A 26,344-nucleotide genomic window follows, 5' to 3' on the forward strand; every position below is an offset into this window, starting at 1 on the left:
GTAAAAATATATTATTTTGAAATTCTGAATATGAGGAGCGATTTCCAAAAAAAAACCCTAAAAGGAGAAGTTTTATTGAAATTTATCCAATAATTTTAATAACAAAAAGAAGTCTGTAGTACTACAGTAAAATTGTTCCTCAATTTGAGGAGATTTAATGATATTGTTTGATGAGATTTTGAGAGATGTGAATGATCTCACCTCTCAAGGAAAGAACTACCTACATTGATGCGAGATAAGTAAACCTCAATGTCTTAATTGATTTTCAGATTGTCTGGACTGTGATAAAAATGTTTAGGGATGAGTGTGGGCATAGTATCCACTAGAATGAAGCATTTGCAAAGAACATTTATCTGATCTTTATACATCTGAATTTATTTGTCCTAAAAAGGGATCATGGATTTGTTTTGAAGATGCTTTCAACAGGTTACAGGCTGCAGACCTCTAGTAGCAATGCAAGAACAAAACAAAGATGAAGGCTGAGAAGAAGCAGAAGATGATGGAAACTCTTTCCATTGTTGCCCAAGAGCCAACAGCCCTTTTACTACTATAGAACCCTCTCCTGCAGTCCTAGAAACAAAATCTCAGGAATGAACTTGTTTAGTTTGACATTTACATACTTGATGGATTTAGAACAAAGACCATGCATGTACTTCGATGATGCTTTTATCTAGGATCAAACACACCAAAGAGTAATTAGTTTGATATTTACATACTTGATGATGTTATAGTATCATTGCTCATTCCCCTAGAAATTTATCTTATTCAGCAGTTTATACATAGTCTTCGTGTGTGCTTTCATATCCTAACTTTTGACATCTCAATGAGGCATGATGAATGCATATAGTACTTTCATGATTTTGGTTTCTACTAGAATTGAAGAACAGAATAGAGATATAGAAGAGTGTGATACTTGAAAGTAATTCATTCTAAATCATACATGTTTTATGCTTTTGATCATAACTACGTGCACATTCTAATATGTAGTTTCGTAGGACTTCGGCAGGGTTGAGTTAGATTAACCTTAACATAACCCAATTTGGGTACATGTGAAACATCCTAACCTAACCCATGCAGCAAAATGGTGAAGCATCATCTATTTTCTTGCATCAAGTGCCTGAGGTGACTCAAGTTAGTTTAGTCTCCTCAGTTATTATTATTTTCTTAACTAAGTAATTAGTTGTCTATTAAAACTAATATTTCAAGAAAACAAGGCAGAAATAAATAACATAGGGTTTATTGACGAGAAACAACACAAAATCAAGTTTTTGACACAATTAATTAGAGTGAAGATGTACATGTAAGTAAGAAAAGTCACAGAGGCAAGAGTTGGAAGGAAGATCTAAAAAACAATAACTGGATAAACAATAATCTCTTTTATTTTCCCTGACGGAAATTTCTGATCACAAATAGTTACTGGCATTACAAGGAGGACACTTCTCAATACAAGAAATAGCATACAACACTGATAAATATACTATATTAGTGTATCCTATACAGGTCATCAAGATAATCCCAAGAGATTGCAGGCTTACTCAATTATTCCCCTGTTCCAGCAATCTTCTTCTTTAAAGCTTCAATGTCATTGACTAGTTCTTTTCTGCTATCCTGCAAATGACAAGTTTATCTAGTCAGGGAACAAAAAATGATGACAAAGAATAAGAAGGGCAAGATTATAAGCATACTACATCTTTATGAGAATCAGATAGAACAAATTTGTCAATCCAGTTATCTTCGTTCGGGAATGTTCCATCAGATTTCATTTAATGGAATCAATCATGAACATTCTGCGGTCGAGGAGAACATAAGAAATCTCACCTGGTTTAACTCTTGTCCTCCGTAGCACCAAAAGAAGAATAGACATGTATGAAATTTTACATGAATAAATATTTCATACTTTAGCTGTTGCGATATAGCCTATTTACAGATGATGTTCATGTCTATTCTTTTAGTAGAACCTCTTTTGGAGTCCTATACCACCGCCATATTGGCTAATTTACAAAAGAATTCAATGATAATTATAATCATCAACTACCTCAATGCTCAATGAAACTGGGAAATCTAACAGGACAAATGCCTCAGAAACTGCTATAGAAGATGGATTGTTTGACTCAAACAGGAACATTCTCGAGAACATCTAAATCTTAAGCTTACCTTGAAAAGTAGGTAGCGGTATACAAACCATCCAGTGTATCCGAGACCCACTAATTCCATGATCTTTGGAAGCTGTAAGAACAAGAGAACAGTTTTGAGTTACATCAACTGAAGCATCATGACTTTAGACAGAAAAAAAAAAAGAGCAACAAATTTCTTGTCTTGAATACAAAAAAATCTCACAAATAAGGTCACAAATACTAATTCAAGACAAGAAAGGGAACCACAGCACAAACATTTCTGTCTTTACTGCTCAACAATGCTGGCACAAGTCACTGTTAGTTCACACAAGTATGCAATGTGGAATCCAGGCAATATGAAATTTTGGTACCAGAGGAACCGAGTTGATGGCACCAACAACAACGGAAGATAGCCACACCGCAACAATTGCACCACCCCCATACAATAAGACAGTAGATTTGTTCTCGATCGAATCCCACTGTTATCACAATTACATCAGATAATCCATTAGGAGAAGAGGGATCGCTAAAGAATGCTAATATGCAGGAGCTGTGAGGACATACTTTCTCCTTCAAATCAGCCAGCAGCTCATCACCAGACCCAGATGACTCCTCCGATGAAGAAGTCGCTCTCGCCCGTAGCGAAGAGAACCTGCAATGATCTGCTGCCATCAAGAACCTGAATCAGTCGATGCCTCTTTGCCTACCCAACCACCGGACCTGTACTAATTTGTGGGTTAAAGATGGAATCTCAAAGATGGAGGAGGATACCACGGGGTTGGGAGGAGGAAAGAGAAATGGGAGGAGACGAGAAGGAGCGGCGAGGCGGCGGCGGGAGGAGGAGGACTGGGGCCCGGTGAGAGGCTGAACCGGGCGCGGGCGCGAGGAGGCGAGATCCAGAGAGCACCGCTGCCGGAGGGGACGCTGCTGCAAACGCCGTCGCCGCCATGGAGCTCGCTGTTGACTTCGGCGATTGCTTCCTTCCCCCTTCTCCGGCTTTCAGATTGGTCTTGCTTTTGCTTGCCTCCCCTCAAAAATGCCCAAGTGATTTGGCCACCCAACCTCTGTCCACTATCCAATAGACAGGTGGCAGATGGACTTCTTCTTATTGGTTGCTTGTCTATCATGATATCATCGTGACAAAAGAATATGTGATCCCGGAACTCTTCGAGTTATCCTATTTCTTGGTTGAAAAGAAGAACTCATCTTCATGTTTTTAATTTTCTTTTGTAAATAAGCATATTCAAATTTAAAGAAAATGATGAAATGTTTTTCTGATGAATTTTTACCAATGCAGCTAAACTTAGTCATAACGACTGCAAGCTTAACTTTGATGAATTTTTATTATTGATTGAACCTTATTCGTATACACCAAATGATACTATTAAATATACACAAAAGGATTATTGAGAAACACTTACTGGTCAAATAGCATTAGTTTGGTGCTACATACTAACTAAACAACACATTTCATGCTCTCTTCATTGGATAAACCCTCCATGTTGTTCACCACATGTTTCTTGATCCGATGCTCAACTCTAGTTAAACATCTAATTTCCTGCCAGTATCAGGATCTCAGACACTTTATGACAACCCCCTGAATTGTAGGCTCACCAGATGAGGAAACGAGTTTGTTTTCAACACAGCAATGAGAAAATAAAGAGAACATTATGATTCAGCAAAAATGTCAGAGAAGTTTCCTTAGCAATCAAGTGATCATTAAAAACAGTTCGATGATGACAATAACAACTAGTAACAATTTTCATTTAAAGAATTTAGAAATAACAAATCAGGTAACAGCACCGGCATTTGCAGAAACAGAAAAAAGATCTTAGGTGAATTTTCCTGTACGTTCCTGTCCAAGAAATCATATATATTATGTCTAGAATTACAATAAAACTAGATTCTGGTTAAAACAACGTACATAAAGCTTCAAATGATGAACGGCTTCTTGCAATCCTTGACATATGAAAGAAAAAAAATTCCTTGCGAGACATGATTGGCACAACAAAATTTTTTAGCACATTCAATCAACTTCCCTTTCTTTTACTCTTCTTACCCGTACCTTTCTTCTTCCCCTTCTTGTTGTCAAAAGTGCTACTTTTGGATGTGGTGGGAGCCAAAAGATGCTTGACATTCAGAACGCCTTTCCTGAAATGTCCCTCGGTTGCTTTCAACCCCCTGCCCTCTGGTTTTGGCTTCCTGGCTTTACTGTTACTCTTCAGCGCAAATCGGCCAAGAATCAGCTCCTAAAAATATCACTTATGAATCAGAATCCCATTAGGTCAAACAGAGAATATACTGAAAAAAGAAAAAACCACCTCTTCCTTTTTCTTCTCTTCTCTTTTCTTCTGATTTTTCATAGCTGGTTTTGCCACACTTAACGGTGTTCGATGCTTTTTAGGAGGCTGTTCAGAAGACAATGAAGTCACAGATATTTAACGAAACAACTAGATGTCTGATATGTTCTTACCTTTCCACCTAAACTAACTACTTTTCGGTTCTCATGCTGTTTCCTCTCTTTCCACGACATATTTGATGCACCTTAACGAAACACAAGAGCAGCAAAAGTAAAAATTACAGCATAGGATGGAAAAATAACATCTTATTTAAAAAAGCTGCAATGACAATTCAAGGACTAAATATGCAGATTCAAAATTATCCGCTGATCAATAGTAACCCAGCCTGAAACTAACAACTCTATGCAGAACTCAGTAGAGCAGGATTATAGTCAAGAAGGGTAAAAGTAATATCAGACATCTGTTTTCTATAATAAGACAAACAGGGTAAAGAAAAGCCCAGATGTAAGCACACAACCCAGAGCAAGAACAAGATCTATTGGAAACATAAGGTGAAACTCATGATTCTTAAATTGCATTTTCTACTTGACAATACTTCATCTGCGTTATATACCTAATCAAAACATTTTATTAATCTTTTCAAATTACTGAAGTTTACTGGCAAGACTCAGAACTACTAGAAGCATGACTATACATGGTAGCAGCCTATCTTACAATAGCAAATATGTAAATTCTTAATTTGGTCAACATATCAAGATTTTTTAACAGCTTCCCAGTGAACTAAATCCAGAAACACACATATCTATATGAACTTTTATCGACCATTATACATTTACTCAGATCTATGCATAAGAAGGCATATGTAATTCAATTCAAAAAAAGATCAATTACAGATGTACATTCTTAGATCAAGACATACAAGGCCAAAAGGATGACACCATGACATTATGATCCCCAAGATGGCATATGTAATTCAATTCAGAAAAAGATCAATTACAGATGTACATTCTTAGATCAAGACATACAAGGCGAAAAGGATGACACCATGACATTATGATCCCCAAGATGCCCCAACCTGTCATAGTCAGACCTATGTTCATCACCATGAGGTTTCAAATCTCAGATAAAATCATTTCTTCTCATTGTTGTTTCTGATGAAAAGCTAAAATTTAACACAAATCTAAATAAGCATAGGTGTAGACTCTGAAATATGCATTTCTAAATAAAAACTTTCCCCCTTCAGAGGAGAGAAGATAGGATAAAATACCATCATTAAAGAAGAAAAAATCAGCTCTAAAATTTAAAATCTAGAAGATAAAGAATCAACTAAATCATGTTTCCACAAGCACTAGGTGAAGAATATTTCAACAAATAACACAAAAATGAAGTGAATATTAGCAACAAAATTATCTGCATTGACAAAATAAATATAAAATTTACCTAGGTGACTTTGCTGAGGTGTCTATTTAATTTTTATTAAAAGCTTTATCACCAAAATTTATTTTGTCAAAATGGCCAACAAAAAATTATCTTGTCACCAAGCTTATTACCAAATTAAAAAAATACAAATTGAATACATGCCCAACCAAAATCACATGTGGAAATATATTTCAGAAATAATTTCTACTGGAGCTTAAAAGCTAGCTATATATACATGCAAAAGTTCCACTTAAAATATTCCAGTGTCTCACCGACACACGATTATCCTCATAAAAGATCTGAGAAGTAAACTACATGATTTAATTTTGAAATTATAAAACTACATACCCAAGTATTCAACATCTTTCAATATTTTCCTAATGTCCATCTTCTCATTCTCACTGTCTGACTGATCATCAGATTCTTTAGATATCGGCTTCATGTACATATCTGCAAGGTTTCCTGACTGCAGAAGAAATCAAATTATAGTAAAAGAATAAATTAATAATTGGGATTGTATATGTGAACATGATTGATGCATGAAATTGCATATACTAGTAACAATGTTGCTGGCTTCTACATTTGACCATTATAAGCAACAAGAAAAGAATCATTGATGCAAACTTTAGTCACATCTAAAATTGAATTATGAAGTTATTCAAGAAAAGAAGGTCATACATAAAATACTCCAAAAATTGTGTAATATTTGCTCGAAGGAAATCAGAATTTTAATATCAATTCATGCGACCCCTTGTTTCACTAATTATAGCTCACTAAATGCTTCAAAAACAACATTTTCTACACATAGTACGAACCCCAACTTGTCTATAATTAAACAATGCCTATGAACCTTAGAAAGCACAAATGCATGAAACCTAATTGAAAATTTAAATGATGAATCTTGATAGAAGTAGATAGAAGACTTACAATATAGTTAGTTTTAAGGTTTATATTTGGTGCATCACCAATTACTCTCACTGGAATAGTTGATGAAGCATAAGAATATTCAAGAACAGATAACTCTTACAATCATCAACTCCTAAAAAGAGCATCTAAATTAGCATTTAACGTTCTTTTCAGTATTCAGAACAAGAGAATCGTGTCATACCATGAAGTTTCGTCTTTCATTAGCATACGATCCGGAACGAGATTTAATAGTACGAGAATTTGAAGGATCATATACAACTTCAGCAGCAAGATTCGATTTGACCATGACTGCCGCTTTCTCCTGGCCAAGAAAAGGAACAAGTGGTGAACATATTAGTTAGCACACACAGCATCTCTTCAATTATGTGTATGAGCAAAAAGTTCTAATATTTGTGCCAATAGGGTAAACAGTGAGCGAGAAGAAGAGCATCAACATTGGATAAGAAAATACAGGCAAATAAAATCAATGGATTCAGTGAACAAAACATTCATTCAATTTGCTGCAATCTAAAGACGCATATAACTGACGCAGGACAAGAAGATGATGAGATCGTGGAGAGAACCAACCTATGCGAAGACGAAGCGCGACGGAGAGACTCGAGGCGGACGAGATCGTTCAACGAGGGCAGAGCCGTTCGCGTCCCGTTTAGGGTTGCAAACCCCTCTCTTTTCCAGTTTTGTATTTATTTCTCTAAATTTTAGTTATTATAAAAACCTCCTCTACTGCGATCGCAGATAATCCTAACCCCGACCGTACAATAGGGACCCACCAAATTCTGCTTCTTCCTCCAGTCACTGGATAGGTAGCCGAGAAGGGTAGCATTAGGAAAAAAGGATACGGCGTGTCACCCTTTTCTCCGAACACATCTTGCTGTCGCGATTCCAGAGATCGATTGAATCAACCGCACCACGTGGACGGCAGTGATGAAGTCCAATTCTCCCGCATTTTTTCTACTCGAGGGAGGATAACCTTGTCTTGGTGTGACGTCTCCAGTAACCAAGTGATCAAGTCGACGTGGACGGCTGTGATAAAGCCAGATCTCCCCCGTGTTCTATCTAATATAGAACATATTTCCTTTATATCCTGAGGCCCAGTATTTTATTAATCAACCAAACTACGTGGACGGCTGTGATTAAGCCCAGTTGTCTCCCTTGTTTATATCCAAAGGAACATATGCGTTGATGTAACGTGCCGACCGATTCGTTGATCGATCGACTAATTGGTGTGTTTAACGAATAGTGCATGGATACATAAAAAGCACCGGAAGTACATATATTATTGGAGGCGGAGACGTGGATCTATGCTAAGCCCTTTGTTTCGCCTTTCTTTTGCTTATTATATTATGCGCCTCCTCGAGAAGGAGACGATATTTATCGTTGCAATTGCCAGAGCCAAACCCATCTGCTTCCTCCACCCTTCTTTCGCTTCTTGCACCCGTCTCGAGTTTGATCTCTTGATTCAATTGTGAGTTTGCTCGTAGACGAGCGGACGCCGTGCTGGTGGAAACTGAGGTGAGAAGCGGATCTCCTCTCCCCCCATCCCCTTCCTGATGATTGAAGTTTTGTACATTTCCTCAATGATCTCTTGTGGGTTGCGATACAAAGCCATTATTTTGATTTATTTATTTTATTTTCCTTTTTGAGTTATTTTAGGGTCGATAACAGTTCGGGGAGTACTTTAGTGTTCGCATTGTAGGATCTGCGCCATCGCTGCTCAATGGCGTGGATATCATTGTTCTTTGATGGATGAGGTTACGCACTAAAATTATGTAAATGAGGGTAGCATGTTGTGGAGTCCTTTGTGCGTAAGGGCTCTTTTTTTTTTTTCTTGTTATCAAATTTGCATCAAGTATTACAATCCCCTGAAAAAACTGAAGTTCTGGGTAGGCATACATATACGTCCAGAATGATGTAACTGATAAAATAAATCTTTTAGTATAACTTTTGCTATGTATTTTATGTAGCAACTTATGGTCCAACTGATTCTCAGTCCCATTGAACATGATTTCTAACGTGCAATATATTTAGGAACTAAAATTCATATGATTTAGATATGTTTTGGGTCTTTGTCAAACTATGAAAAGGGGAACAGCGTAAACAGCACTCTTTCATGAATATCTGACCTAGAAAATTTAGTTAATGAGCAAATAAATTATCCGATGAATGTGTGCCAATATTCAACTAGTATTGATACATTTTACTATTTATCAAATCAAAATACATTTTATGCCATCACAATTGCTTCTTTTGTCCATGGTGCAAACGTTATATTGTTTACAAGTTTGATTCTTCATCTCATGATTGCTGTATATTATGCTCAATGGAGTCAATCTTTCATTTGAAGCTTTCATGAATAGTTTCGAAGTAACAGGTTTGAGGCCACAGTCCTCTCAATACAATTATAATTTAATTGTACATATCTCTAGGAAATGTCAAGAAAATCCCCGTTAAGTCTGTCAGATTTGCTCTTTGTTTTTTGACTAATTATCTTAATAGAAAACCTTAGTAAGCATGTCTATTTTCTTTACTTATTTTAGTAAATTATTGTCTACATTTGACTTGTCATGAGCACTTAGATTTTATAGCTTAACTTAGAAACAGTGTTTTTTCATAAGGATGCCATTTGCACTTTATCTATGTCATGTATCTAAATTTGGTTGATTGCTTGTCTAGTTATGATAAGAGGATGTAACTAGCTTGAGGCAACAACTGTATAACTTGCAGGAAGTTCTATGGTATGTCTATATTCCTTGACTTTTATTTGTGAAATTTATGTGAAATATTTTAAATCATTATTTGTAACTTCTTAAATTATAAGTTTAATTGTCTCTTGATTTATGATTTTAAAATCATCAATGAATATTGACTTGTAGTGTTTTTCTCTATAATAAAAGTCCTAGAAGCTGTTCTTTGCTATTTTATTCTCAATAAGTACTTCCAAGTTTAGTATAAACTCAAAGTTTCAATATTTTTCGTGAAATACAGTAACAGAAAAATGTGCAACCTCCAAGGTTCTGACTACATTAATGAATATTCAGTTACATTTCTTCCCATCAGATATGCATAAACATGAAGTGTCTACCATTATTAAAGAATTATATTTTTTAAAGCTTCTGATAGTTAGAATACACGAAAACACAAACTTAGATTATATTTTGGGAGTCCTTTTTAATAATTTCTTATTGCAAAGGCCCTGGCTAACATTGGATATGTTTCTAGATGACCCCATCAGGCTTGCTGCTGAGCTTGCTAGAAGCCTCTGAAATATTGAACTTTTCATAAAATATTGTAATTTTTTTGGTGTAGTTAGCAATCAATTTTTAACTTGGATAATATGTGTAAATTTTAGTAGTATGAAGCTGAAAATTATAACTTTTATGTAGCTGTAGATTCCTTATGATACAATGGTGAAATTGCCCCTTTTTGACCTAGGAGACTAGGACTCAAATCATGGAAACTACTTGCATATATTAACCTTCCCCAGACCACGTATTGGCAGGAGCCTCGTGCACTAGATAAGCCCTTATTCTTTCAGTCTCATGGTAGACCAGGAAATATCTAAGCCATAAAAGACCTGCTATACTGCGTAATTTTCTCCTATAAGAGAAGCTTACCATATTTGTATTCTCTTAAAACATTGGGGAAGCTGTGAAGGGGTCAGCTTCTGGAAGAAACATTAGGCAGTCCAATTTCTTTGAGGGTGGACCAAAACATAATGAGCATTATGGACTACATGTGTTGCCAAGCAATGGCTGATACTGTACAGTGCAACTGGGAATTCAGTTGCACTAACCTAGGGCGTGGTTCCTGCAAGCACCTATCCTAAGCGCTGGTATTGCATTGTCATGTCAAGGGTATTGTTGGTGAACCTTATGCCGTGGCCGTGGGGTCGGTACGGCTTGGTTCGATTGGCGATGTCCAGGACCATCTCGGGGACGAGGTCTTCGCCTAATCGGGTTGAGCTCAGATTCGGTTGGGATGCACCTCTTCAACGAGCCCGTCCACCTTTGTCGCCGTCGGATTCCTGCACACTAGCTTAGGTCGGGATGGGGAGGGGGATCTCGACTTAGGCCCCTCAAGATCAAGTTAGTGGAATTCTATTGTCCCAAGTGTCCCTTGTCATATGTTGGCAAGGGGTTTTTATCATAGTGCCCGAGGGTCGGCCGTATGCGGCCTTCGCGCGGCGGCCGACTCCCCGAGCGGCGAGTGTACCTTCGGACGTTCGTCGCCCAGGATATGTGGAATGGCGTCACGTGGTGCCGTTCCAAGCTTCCCAAAGCGGTCCTTGTTGGGGCAACGCTGGTTGGTGCGGCCCCAGACGGCGCGGGAGGTGAACAACCGCCATCCCGGATTTCTGGTGACGCATCCGACGTGGCGCTGCGTCTGCCTCCCAAGGCTCCGCACTTGGGCTGATGTGGTGGGGGTCGTGTCCACTTGTCAGAATCCATAATATGCCCTATCAGGTATTGTGAATTGTGATGCTCTGTTCATAATCCTGCTTATAATGCAAATGGTCCTCGTGCATTTAATATAGAAATATTCCTTAATTTTTTGTTCAAGCATGGAAATTACTGAATCCTGGCACATGTTTTTCTTCATATACGTGGATCCTATTTGTGACTAGTGATTTACATGACACAATAAAGATACCTTTCTTAGTGGTGATCTCAATACAGGACAATGTTTTTCTGTTCTATATAAAGCAAGGAGGATGAATGAAATAGTTTTACCTTTCAGAGAGTTTTACTCGTTGAACTAGGCACAAGAGAATCAGTTGTTAGTGCATCCATGTCACTTATCTCCTATCTCCAGGGTGAAAGACTCTGAACATCCCTGGATTGTCTTAGATACCATTGAAATTTAAAATGATTTCAGTAAAAAGCTTTCTAGATTTTAATATTGGGCACATTCTCGGGGAGGCCGATAAGACTGCTGACTGTACGAGTAATTTAATTGGGTTTTTTTTTCCCCTTTTTGAGCTCCAACATTTCAATAACTTTTGTAAGTAGTTGGGTGAATTAAATTTTAATTTGTTTTAAAGGATTAGTGGAACATGCCTAAAAATATGTTAGGTCTCCTTCTTGTGGGTAGGACCTGGCATTTCTCTTGTGAAAGCTGACAACTGCTTTTCAGAGAGTCTTCTTGACTGGATTGCCTATATCCAGCAAGGTTGCCACCTAGCCTTCTGTTAATTTCTTCTCTTTGTCTGATTGAACTATTATTAAACACTTCTTGCTGCGCTTTATTTTGTAAACAAACTTTCTCACTTTCTTCTTTTTGTGTTCATGGTGCTTGATGACTAATGTTGTCCGTGAAATTGTGTTCCAAGCTTTTACTTGTTCAATTTCTAGAAACATTCAAAAACTAATGTTCTTTTATTGTGGCAATCTGAACTGGTATTTTGTGGTATTTGTCTTGTTTAATTGGAGGAGAAAAAGAGAAAGCTAACTAGTGACTTCCAAAATTATTAAACTTAACTACATGGTTCGTCTTCACCACTTTATTCTGTTAAATTGCTAAAAATAGGTAGTTCTAATTAAATAATATAAAAAGTAGCTTGGTTCATGAGGCTACTATCATTGTGAAGTCTGAAAAAGAGCCAATGTACAAAACCTTACCCCTACAAGTAGAGAGTTTGTTCCTATGATTTACCCTACTTACCTAAGTTGTATATCAACATTCTTACCATAATGCCAAAGCTTACCTTACTGTCATATGATATGCATAATTACAATTGATGCTTCTCCTCCTTAAACACCAAATGTGATTGATCAAATGACATTGTTGAATTCTTCAGATGATTATGATGGAAGTGCACACACCCAACCCTGATTTCTGAACCATCTCCTTAATGCAATCCAAGACTGCCACAAATCCAGTTGAACATTGTACAGTTAACATTAGGTTTTGATACCTGTGAGGTTGTTGTATTGGAAAGAAAGGTTACCATAGCCGTGATGTTCCAGTTTGTTCCCTGTTGGCTTGGTGTTGTGGCCTATTTAGTTCAAGATGATTGGATGCATTTGCTTTCTCCGCAATGCCGAAACCATATGAAATAGCTGAGTCTCTATTGTCACCATTGTCTACCCTTTTTTCATAAACCTGTAGAAGATTGAGTGCTTAGTTTGTGCAAGACAAATTAATTTTTGTTATTCCACAAGATTGTTGATGGAGTTTTTAGATTGAGTGTGTATGTCTACCAGCTTTCTAATTAATGTACCTTCTTATGTAGTTCCATATGTTCTTGATCAAGGAGGTTTACCTTCATGTGGAGCTCCATATTCTCTTGGTAGATGAGGTTCCCCTGTAAGGTTTCCATTGAATAAATAGTTAAGCATCTTAGCTGCAATCTGAACTTAAACAGAGAAGGATGGGTTTTAATTTCTGCACAACCTTCCATTTGAGCTCCTGAATTTTGTCCGTCAAAAGTTGATCCTGCAGAACAGAAATTTACAGCATTAGGAATGCCGAAAGAAAAGAGACATTTAATGTTGCAAAGACTACTGACCTTCTTTGTTCGGATACCATGTAGACTCATTTCTAGTTGGTTCTCTAAATCATGTAAATCTTTGATGCTCAGGCCAGAAAGCTCTTCTCCCATCAACTGCCTGCAATAGTTGGTTTAGATGTAATATGTGCTCTTCCATTAGAGTTACTTTTTCCCATTATGTATAAATGATCATTGACAAAGTCTATTCAGGCTACTCATTGTAGCATTTTGACACTACTCCATTGCATATCTGATTTTGGTTGTTTGATCCATAGGCTTGACTCTTATTCTCCTCATTTCCTAGGTTGATGACTGTTCCTTTCATGAATGTCTTGTATATATTTTATGAATGGATCATATCATTTACAATTCTTCTTCTTGTGATAAAATTTATGTGTTTGGATATTTGATGCAATCGAAGAGCTGATTTGCACTCTCATCAGTCTGTTATCGTTAACAGAATTTTACTACAGGAATTTTGATTACCTAGGCAACTTAATTCTAGATAGCTTAAGATTATGACATTCGTAACACATCTTGATCTGGAACTCTTCTTCAGTTCAGGGCACCCTTCAATGGCATTCTTGCATAGAGGTTTATTGTTTGGCTTTTTGTTATAAAATTTAAGATTTTATGGTCCAATTGCTGCTTATCTAATTTAAGATTGTGTGGATGCAGTTTCAACTTTTTAATTGATGTCATTTGAAGCACGGTTCGCAATTTCGTACCATACCAAAGTATTGAGCTTAGCTCGATACAATACAGTATGAGCGTACCGAGCGATATGCTCTGGCATACCGATATATATATATATATATATATATATATATATATATATATATATATATATATATATATATATATATCAAGGTTCGTCGTACCGTACCGTACCGACGTTTCGACCCGGGCTTGGTACAGTACGGTACCGGTGTACCGAACAATTTTAAATTTTTTTTTTTCATACTGTAGCAGTGCTATAGTATAGCACTGTAGCGGTACCGGGCGGTCCGCGTACCGGTAACCTATCGAACCGGTATGTATCGCCCGGTACGGGCGGTACGCTTCGGTATGGTAGACCTTGATATATATATATATATATATATATATATATATATATATATATAATAAAATTAAAAAAAGGTCAAAATCGTTGAGGCGACATCGCCTCGTTTCTTCGGCCTGCGTGGGGAGAAGAAACCTCGTTTTCTTCTCCCTGTGAAGCCTCTTCTTCTCCCTGCGTGGCTAAAGAGAAGTCGCCGATGACGCCGAGGCCTCGTCACCTCAAACGAGGAGGCGACATCTCATCTTCGACGTCCGATGAGGGAGGGCGGTGACAGATCGGGATCATCGAGGGAGAGCAGCATCGGATCTCCAGGTTCTCCCTTTTTTTTCTCCCTCTTCTTCCTTCTCCGTCAGTTAATATCTCCCGGTAGCGGGCGGTGACGGTCAAAATCGATCGTCACCGACCGATTTCGAGTGATAACGGGGTGGGAATAGCTCCAATCGACGGTATTGCTCGGTAGCGGGGGGTCCGCGTGTCGGTCTGCTGGTGGATCGGTACGTACCACCCGATACGGGCGGTATCATTCGAAATTAAAATCCTTGATTTGAAGATCACATACCTAAAAATACGACTTTGATGTCTACACTAAGGTGTGTATTGAAAGTTTGTCAAACCAATGTGGCACTAATATATCGATATGTATTTGATCTATGATGCTTAAAATCACTGAAAAAAAAAAGACTGGTGTACTGAATGTTACTAAATAGTATGGCCTGTTACTGGTGCTTGGTTGGACAAACCAAAATTGGGTGGACCGATACAGATCAACCAGTATTTAAAGCTTATATTTAGTGTCAAGAGGAATGTTTCTTTATATGGGTAATTCCATATATCCAATTGTTATTTCCTGATAATCAGATAGCTAAGTCTAATTTTAAGTTGGATATTGACATTAAGATCATCAACAACTAGAACTAAGAGAGATGATTTTTTACTTTGACCAGATGTCTTTACCAAGTTTGAAAAGTCATTTATATCCTCAAAGAACTTCTGGTAGTTGTCGTTTCTTAGCATGCGACTTGATAACTTTATTTACTTATAGTGTTGATCTATTCTCAATAGTGTAAAACCTCCTTTTAGTAAACACTGCTCATCAGTTTTCTGAGTAGATTTTTGAGTTCTACACGAGAGCAGATTTCTGAGTACTACATGAGAGCAGTGTTTAATAAAAGGAGAATTCTTCTAGAGTGCTCCTATTTCTCCAGATTTCTGAGTATTACATGGACAATTCTTCTCCTTATTTTGACATTTGCCAATTCTCTAAGCAACAAGGGCACCTTCAATGTTGCTATTAGTACAGGAAAGCAATAAGTAGCATATGCAGCTATTAGCAGGTGTGAAGGGTTACAGAAGGAAAAGTGGAACATGGGTTTTTGTTTTCAGTTTTTTTTCTAAAAAGTAATGGCATGGAAATGGTTCCTTTTCCTTCTGTCAATAATTCTAGAGAAACAAAAGTAACCACTTTGCTTGGGTTCATCCAATGACCTTATTGATCCTTTCTTCTAGTGTTTAGGACAATGGTCTGTTAGGAATAAGTTTGAATGTTACCAAATGAAATTCCTTAGCTTTTAGTTGACATGTTTATGAAAAACACAAAGCAAAAGCTATGTGACATAATTGTTCCCTTTTTTTGTGTAACATGTAGTACTACAATCAACATATTAATTCAGTAGGAACTTGCATAAGTCATAGAGATCAACCTCTTAATTACTTTTAACAAGTTCATTCTAGCATATAAAAACTGTTAACTAGAAAAATTTCATAGTGGAAAACATACAGTAATAGTTCAAGAAGCTACTATGAGGTGGATGTGCCATCAAAAGGTGAAAAAACACACTGCAGCTAACTATCTGATGGCTTTAGTATGTAAGTCACCTATTTTGTGAACAAAAGGAACATTATATCAGTTAGGAGCTTGACAACAAAAAAGTTATTTGGTCTCCAGGTAATGAAATGCATTTGAAAATTATGACTGAAAATTTGACCAGAAACAATAGAGGATTGGCAAATAGATCTAATGCAAAACCATCAGAACTATGTTGCAACTAGTCTAAAGGCAACTGTGGAAAACAGACAAGCAGAAAAATATCGTTACATGACAAAGTATCCATGTCTAATAACTTGCTATCTCAATACAATTTATGATAACAAAGATAAAAGTTTATTAACTTGTGATAAAGATTGAAGGAATGCATACTGGAAAGTTGCTTTTTTGTGTGTAGTTCTATACAGTTTTTGACTATAGTTCGTATTTTTGCACAACTCATGCTGTAAAAAGTGAATTACGGCTATGTATATTCTTTGGCCTATTACTTTCCATTCTTCAGCTCTCCTAGAGTCTTAAATGCATGTCTCCCTATAGCTTTTATGATTTTCTCTCATATATTCTCTTTTGCATACATCCTTGTGCATGCAACTATTTCTTATTGCCCTATATTTGGTGCTAGAGCATCACTTATTTCTTGTCGTGAGTTGGAAAAGTTGCTATCTGGAGATAGTGGTTTGATCTATGCTGCCTTCTTTAACTGTTAAAGAATCAAAGTTGTTCATGCTATTTGATGATTTTTGTACTGTTTAAAACGTGTATGATTATTCCTAGGACTGGGATGCATTAGTGAAGTGGAACCTCATTCTACTGTATTGTATTGTGTGAATTTCAGTATTGTATGTTGATTTCTTTCCTTTGGTAAATGTTGGTTGTAAATGTTTTGCTACCAGCTGCTTCAGCTTAAACTTTCCTTTTGTCTGATTTTTATTTTTTGCTGTTGCCCAATTAGCATCTGACAATAATCTGATGATCTTTAGAGGGGAAATTTATGTAGAATTTAAAATTCTAGTTTTTTATTCAAGCCATTGATGTTGCTAAAATCCTGTTTTCCAAGCTTTTCTTTAGTTGGTGAATTTGAAAGTTTCTTAGGGAGACAGAGAAATGGTAAACACATGTTATTGCCATCTTGTGTTGAAGCTTAAATGATTTTGAAAAGATTGTTGTTATGTTTCCTGTTTATTTGTTGGTTTATTGATCTATTAGTGGATGTGGTGGGCTAGTGCACTTGTGTTGACCCTATAAAGCTGGACATACATGAATCATGTACTTCATAAGAAAATACTGATGATATTAGACTTCTTTGGTCTTGATATCCTCATCTTTACAGATCTAAAGGAGACCAATAAATGTGATCAGAATTACCATTCATGTTGCTAGAGAAGTTTTTCTTCTTGTTTAAAGTAATAGAATTTTTGGCTAACAATGCTTTCATTTGGATGTGTGAAGGGCAAAATGAGCATACCTATGATTTTCTTGCAAGTTATGCAGTTGTTGCCTCAAGCTTGCTACCTCCATTTGCCAAAACTTGTAAGTACAAAGCACAAAATTCAATCCATGTCAGAAGTGGATTGGATTTGCTATATCTATTTGACTACAGTTTGCAAACTTCAAATATATACAGTGATGTGAATTAGAATCTCAAATATGATGGTAAATGTTGCATATAACTCTTAACTACTCATACAGTAAAGGATTGAAGTACTTGTTCTAGAACTGTCGACATATATAGTTTAGATTTTAGACAGTATTCTTTCTGAGTAATTCTTCTAAATTTATTACTTGAACTCATGTTTTATACTTGTTTAAGTCATTGCTACCTTACGAATTGTTCTGTGTTTCAACTATCATGCTTAATCTAACTTTGATTGCATGAATACAGACCCAGGGCATTTCTTCAAGATTACAGTTAAATAACTGTGTATATAAGTTGTTTTCCATACCCAATAAATAACTTATTTCCTTCTTAGTTAAATGACCATAACTTTCTAAATTAATTATTGTAATGATGGGTGGGGTGGGTTTGTGATCTCAGCAGTTATTAGTTATGCTAAATTTTCTTTTTAACATTGGTTTTCCAAATCTTAAGGACTCACCATAAATGATCTTGAACAATATTTATAACAAAGCTGAAAGGATCAAGCTACTAAAAATGAAGAATCTGATGGCTCTCTGATTAACAAGGTATTTGTTGGGTGACTTGAAAGGACCATCTCCTATTTCTGGGATACAATTATTGAGCTAAATTTTCAGGGTTACTTACATATGGTACCCACAATTTGGATTAATTCACTTTTCAGTCCTCTCTTAAGAACCTGACACCACTAATTTAAATTTATTACATTTAAGACCTTATGTTATTCAGATGTCAACAGAATGAATGTTTAAAGAATCTGATGGGCTTTTATTATTTCTTTAGCCTTTTCCAGTATGTTTACGAACTATTTTCTTATTTTTAATTTAAAATAGAAAGGAATATTAACTGAACAAATAAAGAAAGTTAATCAAGTAAAAGTTGTATATCTCTGTTAATTACATTTATGTTTAAATTAAAAGATAATAATATCATTTCATGTATCAATAATCATGAGTATATGTTGGTCGAATATGTCAAACAACTAACAAAATTAAATGATACTGGTTCAAATATAACAAATATTGGATAAAATGATGATGTTGTTTATATATATATATATATATATATATATATATATATATATATATATATATATATATATATATTTTGTGATTAGGCATGGATAAGTACAATATGTGATGGAACCAATATGTAATTAATCTAAAATTTTACTTTTGTTTTCTTGACAAATTTATTATCTGGCTTTACCTTATGCCCATATGAAAAGAAAATTTATGCAGAACTCCAGACATTGGATTGCAGGCTGAAGATACCAATTGGCACTCATTGTCTTCCTCAGCCGAAGTCTATTTCTCTTGCCTTTCCAGATTAGACAGTGTTTCATAATTGATTGCATCTTTAAAATTCAGATTATTAATTACTGACATTTAGTTCTCCTTATTATCTATAGGTGTTTTTTAACCCCTCCTTGAGAAGTCAATTTCATGATTGGTGGTCTTAACTGCTAGCTGTTGACTAAAGAGACCGGGAGATTTGCTTATTGGCCACCGGAGAGATGAATGCTAGTGTAGCCTATTCAACCAAGAAAGGTAGCTATTTCAGTAGCTATTCAAATACTTTTCGTTCAAACAATGAGATCATTAGCTATTTCTGTTATTACAAAAGAAAAGAAAAAGACCCAATAATCGTCTATTTCATTAGATCTCCGGGTGAAAATTTTTAGAGAGAAATTAGCCAGCAAGTTAATTAATCGAAATATTGATGTGCTTGGTGCTATGGATCAATAGAAAAAGCTAGCGATGAAGATCTTCAGTGAAGCCACTATGTTTATTTTAGAACACAAATTGTTGTACAAGTTGATTCTACCTTTATATCCCTTAATTTACTCACAAGACTTTCAATTTGCAACATCTAAGAAACCTATAAATATTGCTTGTCGATAAAAGATGATTGTTCTACAAGTTGATTACCATTATAACCCTTAATATGCTCACAAGCTTTCGATTTGAAACATTATAAGAAAACCTATAAATCTTCCATGTCAAAAAGAGATGATTGTTATATAGCCCTTTAGAAAAAGTATTTGTAGGAAATCACAAGCATAGTTTTAATTATATTCTTGTCAAGATATGGTGCAACGGTGGTGGTCCCAATTAAGATGGCTCTATAAAATAATTAATCCATCAACTTCATTAAATCTAATCTATTAATTCAATATGCTTAAGCTAGTTGAAATCTTCCAACAATTTTGATGTGGAAGGAAAGCAGGATATTCATAGGTTTATAAGAGCTTGATGGGTGTACTATTATTTTTTTATTTAAGCATCTTAAGTTAATGGATTTGGGTTAGAGCAAGAGTGATATGGTTATCCCCGGTACCTTAATCTACACAACCATGCTTACGAAATTAGGATTGTAAATTTAAGCCCTATGAGTATTTTAAGATAAATATTTCATATTTTTCAAATAAGAAGCTGTATATTTAATTTTTTACCCATGTTTTCTTTTGCCCCTTCTCTCCCTTCATTATATTTTTGCATTGACCTAAGGACTACATTAGCATGAAAATTTTGATTAGGAATAATAATAATAAATAGGACATCCATTATTTTTATTCTAACTTAATTAATTAACCACTTTATTTTTTTAACATGTATTCATCCCATCCTCGAACAACCAATATCTTAATCCATCTTAAGTGTATCAAAAAAAAAAAAAAAAAAAGTCAATTTGTTGTCATGTAGGTAAGGAATCCATAAATTTTACTATACTCCAATAAAAGACTAACTAATTATTTGGATACCAAACCATCTCAAACCCAACTCAATGTGTATTGTTTTCTGCCAATACTATCCCAAATTAAGTTAATGGGTATTCTAATCTAGCCTAGATATGCAATAGCTGTAAGTATCAACCCTAGATTGGGTGCCTATTGAGAGCTCATGACATCAACCTCAATAAATCATTATATCATAGAATATGATAAGACCTACATATAAATTAATGAGTCGAGAAGACAAGTAGTGGATCGAATGATACACTTGGCATGAGTAGTCATCATCCGAGACTCTCGAGATATGAGGTTAAGGATGTATTATTTCTTAAAAGATGATTTTGATTCATTATATTTAATGACACACAAGAAACTTTCATGCTGTCTCAATAGAAAAGGTTTAATATGTTAGATCTAAAGCCTATGATTTCAAAAATCTTTCATGAGTAATGGCATGGTTGAGGAAAGCAGTATCATCAGCAACCTAATTAATTAATGGCAGGATCAACATGGAGAGCTTCTTCATGAATGTTCAGGTAGCTTGCAACAAAAAAGATTCAATCAAGTGTTAAACACGAACAGAAATCTTGCACCGAATTCGATAGAATCCAAATATGAAAAGCTAAATGGAAACATCTATTAAACGTCTGATGATGAAGAAATCATGGTCGAAGATGTTGAGACCAAAGACATGATCATGACTCGAGATCAACTTCATGAGGAGGGAACCTAACAAGCCTTGTGTCTGAAGACTAAGTACAAGTATGATCATACATTCTTAAGTGAAAAGCCAATGAAATCTATTATTTTGAACGATTTAAAGAGCATATGATGCAATTAAGATACATTGCCAATTTGTTTGTAGTTTATGTGTGTGTCTTCATCATCAAGTTGAAGCTTCGGTGACTGATCAAGCTGGTGGACGTATCTACATGAATCTCAAGATTCTCATAGTGGAATTGATTGATGTTGATGATAATTTGAGTCTCACCTGAAACTTATAGTGGTGGGTTTCTTAGATCATCTCTACCTAACCTTAAAAAAAAAAAAAAAAAAAAAAAAAAAAAAAAAAGCAGATTGATCGAGATGAAATTTTTTTTTTCTTATTTGATAAATTTTAGACTTCAATTGCAAATTGATCACTATCTCTAAGTGTTAGTTTTTATCGTGCAATCTAACTAATCATCTCTTGGGGGCTTAAGAAATTAGAACTTTATATCATTGTGTAGTTGTCTGCCCTAAGTGCAATTTTGAAATCAGACTTCCAATGTTTTTGTAGTCAAATAGTAAAGAGTTATTCTCTTTTATTTTTCCTCCATACATCTTGTTTTTTTTTCTCTCTCTCTCTCTCTATTTCAAATTTGATATCATTCAGAATATGATAATTTGATAAAATTGGCATTCTTTTCGTTCGTTAATTTGAAGAGGACCATGGAATAGGACCTAAAACAAAGGAGTAGATGAGCCTAATTTCAAGAATGGAGAGAACTATGATGCTGCAAAAGAGAAGGTCTAAGCTCAGACCTATGTTCTTGGGGAGGAAACCAAGATCAAGAGTTATATCTTCTCTAAATTGTGTTAGATGTGAAAGAACAACACATCATTCATTTGTAATTTCCTATAGAGAGAGAAGATTGGAGCTAATAATGTTGAAAGGAGATAGATACAAAAGAGAAGGCCCTAACTATGATGAACTCAAAGAAGCAATTGATTCGATGTGTCAGGACCTGTCAAGAACATAATCGATAGTTACGCAACACCCTCTCTAAAGACTACTGCTTCTCCGATGTAAGTTTGTAAAGCATTGTTTCTAAGTAATTGAATCAAAGAAATTGATATCGGAAGGATATCATGAACACGATATGATATGAAGAAGAAGCTTACCATAATCAAATTCTACAAAATACCAAGATTCTCGATGGATGATTGCAATAAAATCCTTGTTAAACCTTCGCTAGCATTTTCATTATTGAAGTTGATCAAGAAAAAAAAAATAGTTCTATAAAAATGTCATGAAATTTAATTCTAGCTCTTGAACAAACAATGTTTATTTGCCTTTTGCATGTTAGTTCCATTCTTGCAAAGATTTACAGAAAGATTGTGATATTGATCTTCTGATGGTACAGTATCGACAGTATTAGGTATGTACTCCTCCACAGACTGTTTGCTATTGCACAAGTCAGCCTCAGATTAGCATGGATGTGAAGAAGTTTGATGCCCATATTAAATCATTTTCACAAATTTCATAAATTAATAATAGAAATGAAACCAAGAGATAATATATGTGTTTGATATGGTGCTCTCTATTTATCCATATGAAGGAGGATTTTCCTCATAGTGATATTTTCATCAATACAAACTTCCTAATTTTTTTAACTCCGAAGCTAATGTTTATTAGAGTAGAGAGTTGGAAAACGATGAAAGATCTTTTTTAGTATCCACTACAAGATTAAGTTAAGCAAAGTCGTCGACAGTCATGTCAGATCAAGTAACTAATGATAAGTCACTTTGGGAATACTTAGTTAGAGTTCTAAAACAATCATCAGTGTGTCACGGACAAACTTCTAAACAGGATGTTTGATGTAATGCTTATGTTTGTCCGTATCTTTTGGTATGTTCATGCTTTGTACAACATGTAGAGGGATGATCGAAGGCTTAATAATCCCATTTTAGTTAGGTTGGTGGCCGCTTTAGGCTTGTAAATAAAGTTGTGTCATGAGGACATGCGTGAGAGATTTTCGGTCTATAATTGACCATTTTAACCCTTTGTTGTGCAACTGTTCAGAGCTTGTAAAGTATGTTTGTAATTTGCATTGTCTATAAAGTGTTTTCGGAGATGTTTGCTTGTTGATCCTGAGTGAGGCGTTCTCTTTAACCCGTTCTCTCTTTTGTTGATCCTAAGGGACAATGGGAGGCTTCGGGGAGGTTGACCTTTGCGGATGGACACGCAAGGGTGCCACACGACTTAGACAAAACGCTAAGTATGTGACAAGTGGACGACAATGATCTTGATTTGAACATGATTTTGCTTTTGGAACACAGTTCTCTTTTTCAGAAGTTGCCAGGAACCTAAATAAAAGAAAGGTCACAAGCTCTCTTTTGTTTGTGTTTCTAAAATTATAGAATCAAAATGTTTTTGCTTCTGAAAGTTTCAGAATATTAGAAATCATCCAGAATATATATATAATCATATTACCAGACATGCTTCATGCAACAAATAGTATCGACTCGGAGATAATTCTTCGTCGAAAATTATAACTATGCTCACCATTAATTATCTTGCTAAAAAATTGTAGACATATGAACCGTAATACAAAGAACTGAGGATAAACTACTTACCTAAAATTGTTGCAAGTTATGTTAATTTATGTATCGTATCAGAATTAATCTGTTTTCATGCACCTTCCATCTAGAAATAGGATATTAATTGGTAGTTCAAGAATGCATGCATGTAGCGAACGAAGCAAAATTTGAGAAGAGGTGTGGTGCAAATAAAAAAGCATGGAATGAATGAACATGTGTTTGAAATGAACTCATATACATGACTGAGCTTAAGTTAGTATACCTTGACTTCTGAAGTCGCATTGAGAACAAGTTGATGCTCCTCATTTGCCTTCTTGTATCGCTCTATCACAGACTTCATGCTGAGAACAGAATCTAAGCTATAATGCTCAAAAATGGCTTTGGGTATTCTATTAGAGTATATATATATATATATATATATATATATATATATATATATATATCTCGTAAGTGTCAAGATGATGAGCACAAAATGAACATTTTGTAAAAAATCATTAACGAAGCTTCTCGATCAACATAAAGCCAAAATGGCAAGCTTAGCAAACTAATCCATCCATCTTTCTAGATCCAATTCGATTGAGTTACATAGGGCAACAAAATCATGTAGTGGAGCCAAGTTTGACTTGAAGTTCAAGCTCTCTTTCTATCGAGAATAATATATTTTTATGTCCAAGAATAATACTCGAGGCTCAGTGAAACAAAAGATATCTTTTAGAAGAACAATTCAAGTTCCAAAGACTACAATGGATGGCTTCTATAGATCAATCAAACTCTAGGTATCCATTTGAAATCATCCCTGTGGTGCTCATATCGTACCGACAAAGCTTAATCAGCTCCCTCGATCAGACCTTATTCACAAAAAATAATTTCTGATGTACCGTACAATTCATGGATTATCTGAGTAAGTAGTGCTGCATTAAGTGCTTAATATTATAGTCTAATCCAGCTGGTGGGCTCTCGCATGCTTGTGCATGATGCCTTCATCATGATCTCGCATGTTTGATGATATCTACATATAGTTAGATCATTTCAGGGTCATGTTTCTCCGGCATAATGTTCACAAGGAATAGAAGGAAAAATCTATTAATCAAGTGTTTTGATTGGTTGGAGAGCATGCAAATGCCTCGTACATAAAAACTAAATCTTCCTTCAACTTTTGGAGCCCCCTACTTGGCTTCCCTTCCTTGTCAAGGAGAGGCACCATATGGATCCATAGGATTCATGCAATAGGGAGGAAAGTAGAACCTAAATTTGGGACTACTGGCTGGCTGGGGAACAATGGACACCGCCTTGCTCCTTTCCAGGGTTTGTCAAAGAGGCAGTCAAGAAAATCCAATTACAAGCACAGATATCTCCAGAAATATAGACAAGTATATCGGATGGACTAATTCTGGCATGCATCATTCAGTTCGAGAGAGAAAAAGAGAGCATACAGAAGAAAGGAGAGAGAGAGAGAGAGAGGAATAACAAAGATTGCGGGAGGATCATTCAAGATCACTCTCACAGAGGAAACACGAGAAAAAGGAAATCTAATACGTAGATACTCAATAAATGTTGGGGCTAATTAACTTCCCCATCTCAAAGAGATACTAAAAGATGGAAACAGGAAGGAGTGGAAAACCTGGTGCTGGCGTAATCATAAAGTCGGCCGGTGCTGGAGAAGACGACGAGGCCGACTTCGGCGTCGCACAGGATGGCGAGCTCCTTGGCCTTCTTCATCAGACCATTCCTCCGCTTGGAGAAGGTCACCTGCCGGCTGGTGGAGTTGTCGATCCTCTGGATCACGATCTTCCCTCTCACCATGTCTCCCAAGCAATAAGTTCTCGGATCTGCCCACACAAGCTAGCAGACAACCAATTCAGAAGAGGTTGCCACGAAAGGGAAAAGACATGCGGCCAGGAGAGATTGCAGCAGATATAACCTTAACTTTTGCAAGTAGGGTAAGCTTCCTTTTCTTGGTGCCACAACCCAACTACACCTCTTACCTTTATTTGGTTCAGGATGATTCCTCTTTGTATCAGTCTTCCCCCTTTCACCTATTATTTTATACCAGAATAGAAAGGAAGGAAGATGTTAGGCTATCAGCAAATGCCTAAGTATGACCCTTTTCTCATTGCTCCTCATTAACAGCAACAACGGAAGTGAGGTCAAACAAAGGCAGCCACTAATTACATCTCTGCAGGTTGATGATTCCCATGGTGTGAAGCTTTTGGTGGTTCAGAGAGGCGCAAAGCACGTTTCCCTCGCTGCTTATAATTCGATACAACTCCCACCGCCTGCCGTATAGATCACTGACACCTGGTTGTACGCAAGTGCCGGGTTTCATCTTCCTGGTCAGCCTACTATGGTTTGGCTTTTGGTTGGTGTGTCGTCCGTGGTGACTCAGTGCATACACCCTGTGGCCATTTGTCATTGATGAATGTGACGTTTCCTAAGGGTCAAAAGAGTGTTGTTTCTCGATGAGACGCGGCTTCAACCTTAAAATTGGAGTTTGGTGGCAACGAAATGGCATATAGTGATGCCATCATGAATA

The 26,344-nt window shown here is 36.1% G+C and overlaps 3 protein-coding genes and 1 long non-coding RNA gene across 15 annotated transcripts; 1 reads left to right on the top strand and 3 right to left on the bottom strand.

Annotated features, from left to right (window-relative positions):
• Window positions 1-1,357: 1,357 nt before the first annotated feature.
• LOC103969597 (protein CURVATURE THYLAKOID 1A, chloroplastic) lies at window positions 1,358-3,227 on the bottom strand. 2 transcript variants are annotated; one of them, XM_009383177.3, is made up of 5 exons: window positions 2,886-3,227; window positions 2,679-2,776; window positions 2,486-2,593; window positions 2,155-2,226; window positions 1,358-1,608 (listed from the first exon to the last, which is right to left on the bottom strand). In XM_009383177.3, exons 1-5 carry the CDS (start codon window positions 3,061-3,063, stop codon window positions 1,540-1,542), a joined length of 525 nt encoding a protein of 174 aa, XP_009381452.2. In that variant the 5' UTR covers window positions 3,064-3,227; the 3' UTR covers window positions 1,358-1,539. The 2 variants fall into 2 exon arrangements, with proteins under 2 accessions (XP_009381452.2, XP_064941144.1); XM_065085072.1 differs by having other exon boundaries at window positions 2,679-2,779; window positions 2,886-3,176.
• A 743-nt stretch (window positions 3,228-3,970) lies between these two features.
• Window positions 3,971-7,467, bottom strand: LOC135594656 (uncharacterized). Its single transcript, XM_065085071.1, has 6 exons — window positions 7,328-7,467; window positions 6,942-7,061; window positions 6,182-6,299; window positions 4,588-4,658; window positions 4,436-4,522; window positions 3,971-4,363 (listed from the first exon to the last, which is right to left on the bottom strand). The coding sequence occupies exons 2-6, from the start codon at window positions 7,044-7,046 to the stop codon at window positions 4,145-4,147; spliced, it is 600 nt and encodes a 199-aa protein (XP_064941143.1). The 5' UTR covers window positions 7,047-7,061; window positions 7,328-7,467; the 3' UTR covers window positions 3,971-4,144.
• Window positions 7,468-8,053: 586 nt separating this feature from the next.
• On the top strand, window positions 8,054-22,733 carry LOC103969600 (uncharacterized). 4 transcript variants are annotated; one of them, XR_010480188.1, is made up of 4 exons: window positions 8,054-8,272; window positions 9,434-9,495; window positions 17,588-19,324; window positions 21,934-22,733. It is a non-coding gene; the product is annotated as an uncharacterized LOC103969600 (long non-coding RNA). The 4 variants fall into 4 exon arrangements; XR_010480189.1 differs by having other exon boundaries at window positions 21,949-22,733; XR_001976073.2 differs by lacking the exon at window positions 21,934-22,733 and adding an exon at window positions 21,011-21,919.
• On the bottom strand, window positions 12,305-26,018 carry LOC103969599 (MADS-box transcription factor 23). Of its 8 annotated transcripts, none has more exons than XM_009383185.3 (8): window positions 25,433-25,720; window positions 24,074-24,152; window positions 17,604-17,665; window positions 13,269-13,368; window positions 13,154-13,195; window positions 13,023-13,064; window positions 12,708-12,862; window positions 12,305-12,624 (listed from the first exon to the last, which is right to left on the bottom strand). In XM_009383185.3, exons 1-8 carry the CDS (start codon window positions 25,612-25,614, stop codon window positions 12,609-12,611), a joined length of 678 nt encoding a protein of 225 aa, XP_009381460.1. In that variant the 5' UTR covers window positions 25,615-25,720; the 3' UTR covers window positions 12,305-12,608. The 8 variants fall into 8 exon arrangements, with proteins under 8 accessions (XP_009381460.1, XP_018675459.1, XP_064941150.1 ...); XM_018819914.2 differs by having other exon boundaries at window positions 12,981-13,064; window positions 25,433-25,719; XM_065085078.1 differs by adding an exon at window positions 25,797-26,018 and having other exon boundaries at window positions 12,981-13,368; window positions 25,433-25,653.
• Between the last annotated feature and the right edge of the window lie 326 nt (window positions 26,019-26,344).

Source organism: Musa acuminata, chromosome BXJ1-10 (assembly GCF_036884655.1).
Source record: "Musa acuminata AAA Group cultivar baxijiao chromosome BXJ1-10, Cavendish_Baxijiao_AAA, whole genome shotgun sequence".
Taxonomy (NCBI): domain Eukaryota; kingdom Viridiplantae; phylum Streptophyta; class Magnoliopsida; order Zingiberales; family Musaceae; genus Musa; species Musa acuminata.

Bases quoted from the DNA above. Each gene is read 5' to 3' on its own strand.
- LOC103969597 (XM_065085072.1), bottom strand. From the start codon at position 3,063: ATGGCGGCGACGGCGTTTGCAGCAGCGTCCCCTCCGGCAGCGGTGCTC. The intron at 2,780-2,885 runs GTATCCTCCTCC...TCTTGATGGCAG, and splicing joins TTCCTCCTCCCAACCCCGTG to CAGATCATTGCAGGTTCTCT. The intron at 2,594-2,678 runs GTATGTCCTCAC...TTGTGATAACAG, and splicing joins TGGCTGATTTGAAGGAGAAA to TGGGATTCGATCGAGAACAA.
- LOC135594656 (XM_065085071.1), bottom strand. From the start codon at position 7,046: ATGGTCAAATCGAATCTTGCTGCTGAAGTTGTATATGATCCTTCAAAT. The intron at 4,659-6,181 runs GTATGTAGTTTT...TGTTTCGTTAAG, and splicing joins GAAAGATGTTGAATACTTGG to GTGCATCAAATATGTCGTGG. The intron at 4,523-4,587 runs GTAAGAACATAT...TCTTCTGAACAG, and splicing joins TAGTTAGTTTAGGTGGAAAG to CCTCCTAAAAAGCATCGAAC.
- LOC103969599 (XM_065085078.1), bottom strand. From the start codon at position 25,614: ATGGTGAGAGGGAAGATCGTGATCCAGAGGATCGACAACTCCACCAGC. The intron at 24,153-25,432 runs GTTTTCCACTCC...TTCTGTTCTCAG, and splicing joins TATGATTACGCCAGCACCAG to CATGAAGTCTGTGATAGAGC. The intron at 13,369-17,603 runs GTATGCTCATTT...CAACTATTGCAG, and splicing joins AACTTGCAAGAAAATCATAG to GCAGTTGATGGGAGAAGAGC.